General features: G+C 38.6%; 1 protein-coding gene across 1 annotated transcript; it reads right to left on the bottom strand.

Moving 5' to 3' along the window:
• Positions 1–1,232: 1,232 nt before the first annotated feature.
• LOC127668326 (beta-defensin 38-like) lies at positions 1,233–4,569 on the bottom strand. The gene is made up of 2 exons (XM_052161839.1): positions 4,512–4,569; positions 1,233–1,363 (listed from the first exon to the last, which is right to left on the bottom strand). The coding sequence occupies exons 1-2, from the start codon at positions 4,567–4,569 to the stop codon at positions 1,233–1,235; spliced, it is 189 nt and encodes a 62-aa protein (XP_052017799.1).
• Between the last annotated feature and the right edge of the window lie 2,426 nt (positions 4,570–6,995).

Genomic DNA, 6,995 nt, shown 5'->3' with positions numbered 1-6,995 from the left:
TTTAACTGTATTAATCCTGTAAATCCACAAGCATGGCAGAATTTTCCATTTTCTGAGGTCTTCTTCATTTTCCTTCTTCAGTGACCTGAAGTTCTTGTCGTATAGATCTTTCACTTGTTTGCTTAGAGTCACACCAAGATACTTTATATTGTTTGTGGCTATTGTGAAGGGTGTCATTTCCCTAACTTCTTTCTCAGCCTGCTTATCCTTTGAGTATAGGAAGGCAACTGATTTTCTTGAGTTGATTTTATAACCAGTCACTTTGCTGAAGTTGTTTATCAGCTATAGGAGTTCTCTGGTGGAGGTTTTCAGGTCACTTAAGTAAACTATCATGTCATCTGCAAATAGTGATAATTTGACTTCTTCCTTTCCAATTTGTATCCCCTTATGTTGTCTAATTGCTCTAGCTAGAAGTTCAAGTAGTATATTGAAAAGATATGGAGAGAGAGTACAGCCTTGAATACTTTGATCCTTCTTAGAATGGGGAACAAAGTACCCATTGGAGTAAATACAGATACAAAGTTTGACACAGAGACTGAAGGAAAGGCCATTCAGAGCCTGCCCCACCTGGGGATCCATCCCATATTCAGTTACCCAACCCAGGCACTATTGTAGATGCCAAGAAGTACTTTCTGACATGAGTCTGATATAGCTGTCTCCTGGGGAGCTTTGTCTGAGCCTGACAAAGACAGAGGCAGATGCTTACATATAACCTTTGGGCTTAGCATGGGTTTCCCTATAGAGGAGATAAAGATCTGAAGGAAATTAGGGGTTTGCAACTTCATTAGAAGAACTATAATATCAACCAAGCATACCTCCAAGAGCTTTCCAGGAACTAAACCACCATCCAAAGAGTACACATGGAGGGACCCATGGCTCCAGCCGCAAATGTAGCAGAGTATGGCCTTGTCAGACATCAATGAGAGGAGAGGCCCTTGGACCTGTAAATGCTGGATGCCCTAGTGCAGGGGATTTCCATGACAGGGAAGCAGGAGTGGGTGGGTTAGTGAGTGGGGTGGAGGTGGGGGTGGGGGGTATGGGGGGTGTGGGGAGTGGGGGTGTGGGGCGTAGGGAGGGGGAATGGGATAGGGGGTTTTCGGAAGGGAAACAAGGAAAATGGATAACATTCCAAATATAAATAAAGAAAATATCTAGAAAAAAAGAAGCAACACCTCAGGGTGTTTATTTTTTTAAAGCATTGATTCCATATTGTTTATGTGACTTCTCGTATATTAATAGGATTTTTGACAACACTTGCCTTTTCCTTTATAACAGGAGCCAACAAAATTATACAACCATGGACATTCAAAGTAGTGACAGAAACCTTTTCTTTGGATACATTCTTTTGTATCACGGCCAAAAGCTGTTAGAAAAGAAAAGAACAGAAAAACCTTAGTCTCTTGGCTATCACTGTGGTCACATTTAGCACTCTGATGATCATATAAGAGTTCAATACAAAGTACATTCAAAAGAAATAATTTTATAACTTGTATCCTGGACATGTAATAAAATATGAGATGTCTTGAACTAACACACCAGGGAGAGTCCCACAGCTAAATATCCACATAGACTGTGGTTTTTACATTAGAAAACAATTGTAGAATACTTTCTTTTCTATTCATTTTGAGACAGGGTATCACTCTATAGGCCTCACTGGCTTGGAATTCATTATGTATTTCAGGATGGCTTTGACTCATCCTCTTAGATGTTGGGATTATAGGAAGAACCATGATCTCTGGCTGTAGTAAATTCTCATCACCACAAACTCTTCAGTGGGACTGTGATGCTATGGTGGTGGGAGGAAAGGGAGTGATGCTCGACTTTCCCATCCCAGAACTTCCTCAAAGATGCATCACAGCTTAACCCATCTACTTCCTAACACTAAACCCCTCTTTTTGAGTTCTGTATCATAGCTTTTCTCTACATTTTGGGGGTTCTGTCTTTTCTTGTGTATGATTGTTGAAAGAGCAATGCTCTAAATCTAACATTGATCTCTATAATGATCATCCCTAATCAGACCCTTCAGAGGTTACCATATCCAGATTTTGTTTCCTTTTATGGAGCTGGTGGATGCTGGCATGACTCTAAGAGGATGCTTTGTGTATTCTATGTTCCATGGTGAAATACTTGCATTAGAATGAGCAATAGAGATCAAGTTTTGAAAGCATATTGCTGAGTTTGTTTTTCTTAATGGCATCATAAATCTGTATATATACATATATGTATATATGTTTCTCCTCTTTAATGTTGATAAATTTTAATCGTTTTAAATTATTGGCTTGACAGAGTCTCAAGAGTCACTTGGAAAAAGGGCCTCCGTTATGTCTGTTGAGATTATCTTGGTTGTGTTAATCAGTGTGAGATAATCCATTTTAACTGTGTATTGGACGATTCCCAGGCACGCATCATGGATCATATAAATGGAGAAAATGAGGAATAATGAACTCCTTCGTTGCTCTCTGATTTTGGACTATGGCTTATTGAAGTTTCTTTTTCAGTTTCTATGGAAAAATATCCTGAGAAAAGCAACTTATGAGAGAAAGGGCTTAGTTCATAATTACATGTTACAATTTATTAGTACAAAAATATCAAGGTGGCAGGAAGTTGAAGAAATTAGTTGTCATAACCACAATCAAAAGAAGAGAGGAGAGAGAAGAGGGACAGAGAGAGACAGAGAGAGAGAGAGAGAAAGAGAGAGAGAGAGAGAGAGAGAGAGAGAGAGAGAGAGACAGAGAGACAAAGAGAGAGAGAGGGAGAGAGAGAGAGAGAGAGAGAGAGAGAGAGAGAGAGAGAGAGAGAGAGAGAGATGGACAGACAGAATACATACACTTTGAGAGACAGAGAAATAGGAGAGGACAGTCAGAGAGACAGAGTGAGAGAAAGAGAGAGAGTTCAAGAGAGGGAGACAGCAAGCAAGGGAGAGAGTAAGACAGTGAGATAGTTACTATTAGCAAGATAGATAGATGATAGATAGATGATAGATAGATACATGATAGATAGATTATAGATAGATAGATGATAGATAGATGATAGATAAATAGATCATAGATAGGTAGATAGGTAGATAGATGGACGAATAGATAGATGATAGATGGATGGATAGATGGATAGATAGATAGATAGATAGATAGATAGAGAACTTGCATGCCACTGCTTAGTTCCCTTTCTGCAGTCTTTTACAGTTCAGGCCCTAAACCCTGGAGATGGTGACAATTTTTAATGGGCAGGTCTTCTTACTTCAGTTAATGCAACAAAGACAATCACCTATAGATAACCTAGACAATACCTAATTGATATTCTTTTCCCATGCCATTATAGATTGTGTCAAGTAGACAACAGTATCCATTAGGTGGATACAGTGTGACTACCTACTTTAGTTCCCATTGCCCTGGCTTCCCTGCCACAGTGTATCATATACTAAACTGGGAGATAAAATAAACTTTTTTCCATTTGTTGTTTTTAAGACTATCATATCACATCAGAAAACTAAACCAAGGCAATGGCTAAGCAGAAGAGGTTTAATAGAATAGGTCTATTTTAGAGCCAAGGAGAGACTGAGAACTCAGTTCACTCAATGCCTCCCTGATATAACAGATGACAAATGTGTCCCTTGTCTTCACAGATTAGAAAATCCAGAAAAGCAATGCCTGGACCATGATGGAATCTCCTGCCCTTGTTTTGATTCTCATTCTTCTTAAGTATACCTCTGGCTGATCATCTCCTTCTGCTAATCTGTAGAATGAAACTCTGGCTTTTAATTTTACTAGACTGGGCTAATCAGAAGAAAGAATTAGCAATGGTCTTTGTGTGAAGTAATTCAGTTACATTAGGAGTTCAAGATTTTGCTATGCAGTGATGATGGTTCACTTGATCCCTCATCCCTTGGATTGGGCTCTTGACCTACTGAACATAAGTTATGTGATTAGAGTAGACTTTCTATCCAAGAAATAGTCATATGGCTTCCTTTTATTCACAGGGACACTGTGAGGAATAATATAAAATGAGAGTACTTGTACTTCATTCTAAGTCTCTGCTTCTTACAAACGACCTTTCAAGACATGCATCATCTGTCTTGAACTTACCTAATCTAAAACATCAAGTTCATATTCCGCATTATCCAAGTGTATTGCAGTCATGTGTTAAATGGGCCTGTGAAAGGCACTAAAGGAGCAGGTGCCTGACTCTTGATAGAAATCTGGCTTCTTGGTGAGATCTGCCTTCCTGGGGATAAGAAAGAATGGTTTCTACAAAGAATATTTCCTAGATGACCATGACAAGATGGTGGTTGAAGATCTTGAGAAATCTCTATTTCTAGCTCTTCATTCTGGACAAGCTCATTGCCCTGATACCTGGGCCACAGAATGAAGTCCCTGATGGCTGTTGGCTGCAGGGTGTTGACCCTAGGAATTCTCTCCTGCTGATTGCTCCTCAGACCCAAAACTCATTTATCACCAGTTCTTTGAGCCAGTGTACTCATGTCTGGTCAGGAGTTCAGCAGTCTTGGTACTTACCTTGGTTGATCTGGAAGAAATACATAGAGAGGATCAGCAGCAGAAAGCAGATCTTCATGATTCCTGCACACGGAGCTGATTAAAGACAAGGCCAGAGCTGGCCTAAGAGAGTCAGGAATAAGTAACTTCTGAGAGGAGACATAAGGAGGAGTTGCAATCTAGAGTAACTGTCCAAGAGCTGAGCTTCAGTATGTATCCTGAGGAAACGCAAATCCTGAGGGCATTCTGTCTCTGTTGCCTGGGCTTTTGCTTTTCTACTGAAAATGCTAAGTGCCACTTGTCTAAGCAGGACTCATAGATTCTCCATAGGAAACTCAGACAACTTTTTAAAACTATGTATTTAAACTTATTATAGTTACACATCTGGTTGGGTTTCACTCATCGTTTGTCCTGTGGTGGTTTTACAGTACGGGACATGGATAGAAAGCAGAGGGAAATGTCTTCCGCAGACTCATATTTTTATGACTTAAATGCCATAATTTAAAAATATGGTGGACATATCACAAACTTTTAGAGGAAAACAGACCTTGAAAAATGTCCATTTACATCAACAGTTTGATAGGAATGTAGCATTCTAAATCATGGTCAGAGCCAAATAAAAGAAGGGTGTAAATCAGGAGCCTGGATCCTGTCTCCGTTTCTGTCAGCCAATGTCCCTACGATTTCACTGACACACAGCTCTCTATGATTTTCAGCCTATGGGGACAGCACTAAACAGTTTTTATAGATGTTTAGGTAACTTGCAAAATGAAAATACTTACATATAAAAATATTTATTTTTGATTCCCATATAGGGTACTTATTATTCCAGTTCAGGTGTCAAGGTGTTGATATTGTCCAAAGCAACCCATAATTACAGATGACTAAGATTGAAATGCTGTTGGTACCTGAGTATAAATGTCCTCAGTGACAACAGAATCAGACACCTTCTTACCGTGGATTCAAACATGGCCACACTGTGGTTTTGGCTATGTTATTTCTTGTAGTGTAAAATACTTCATCACCCTTCTCTTAACTTTAGGTTGTGTGAGAAACTATGTGACTTTTCTTAAGACTCTTTCTTACTCTCTCTTGGACTGATTCTCGTAGGAATCATTTCCTGCTCTCTTCCCTCCTGCTATCTGCAGATTAGCAGTAAAATATTGAAAGTCAATTAGAATCAATATCAACTGGAGGCAAGAGTGTTTCATAGAATGTCTGTGTCCTCCTGTGTTTCTCATAGGAGGAAGTGCAGTAGAACCTGTATCTCTCAGTCAGGCCAAGGCTGATCTTCTGGTCTGGTTGGTCTTAGTCTACTCCTAGATTCTGCCATTGTAGGATGAACTTTTTACAGACTGGTCTCATAACAGTCCGCTGTTGTTTTATATTGGTGATTATATTCAGAGTGGTAAAATGATCCTGGCTCTTTACTTCTTTGATGTCTATTCACTATGAAAAGTTATTTATTTATTTATTTATTTATTTATTTATTTATTTATTTACTATGAAAAGTTTTAATAAAGATGGAATGGAGATAATGATGCTAAGAAAAAGTCAGAGGTCCATACCGCCCAATATCAAGTAACCGTGTACATCATAGTATACTTTCCTTTTGAAATAGCATATCAGTATGGTGAAAGAATATTCACTAGTCATTTCATAGAGGGGTATTTGTAGGAAAAGTAATTAAAGTTTTGTTGTGTTGGAAAAAATATCCTGATCTTACATTTATATGATGAGTATATTGCTGACATGCAGTGTTTCTCTTCTTCTAGCTGTGACAATTCAGGGAAAGATGGAAGTATTGCTGTGATAGGCTTGACCATGTTTTTGTTAGGAGGAATATGTCTTTGGAACTGTGGATTAGAAAATCGGTTGAATGCTTTAAGATGGAACTCAATCCTAGTAGGAACATGGAAAACAGTGTTGCTGAGGGCAATTCAAACTGTGGAAGACTGCCTGAAGAGATTTCGACAGGAGAAGGGTTTTGGTATGTGACCTGGGGATTGTTCTTGTGATATATGTATATATGTATATGTATATATATTTATTAAAGAATGTGACTGCTTTTTGCCCTTGTCTGAAGAGTCTGCCTGAGGCTAAAGTGAAGAGATTTAGATTGTTGGTAAAGGAAATCTAAAAAAGATTCTTGTTATTAGCCTCTATCCTGTGGTTCACCTTTATGAAGAATATTTTGCTCCGGCCTCACAAGCTTAGAAAGGATAAATACACAATGTGTGATTCAAGTACTTAAAGGGGCTCCAGGAAATGGAATGGTGCTAAATCCCATATTGAAGGGTATTAAATGGAATTAAGGGAGTGATAGCCTTTGGGTAAGATTCCTCCCACTGAAGCTAATTATTTACATTTTTGAACCAGAAATAGGAACATCATGTTGGACATTATTATGACCTGATTATTGTTTTCATTTTGGAGATATACATTTGTGTCAAATTGACAAGGTTGTATTTTGATGGTTATTCTTGGTTGTCACCTTGACTATAT

This window comes from Apodemus sylvaticus, chromosome 18 (assembly GCF_947179515.1).
Source record: "Apodemus sylvaticus chromosome 18, mApoSyl1.1, whole genome shotgun sequence".
Taxonomy (NCBI): domain Eukaryota; kingdom Metazoa; phylum Chordata; class Mammalia; order Rodentia; family Muridae; genus Apodemus; species Apodemus sylvaticus.
The sequence above is the reverse complement of the archived record's forward strand: the minus strand, read 5'-3'. Positions and strand labels throughout refer to the sequence as shown.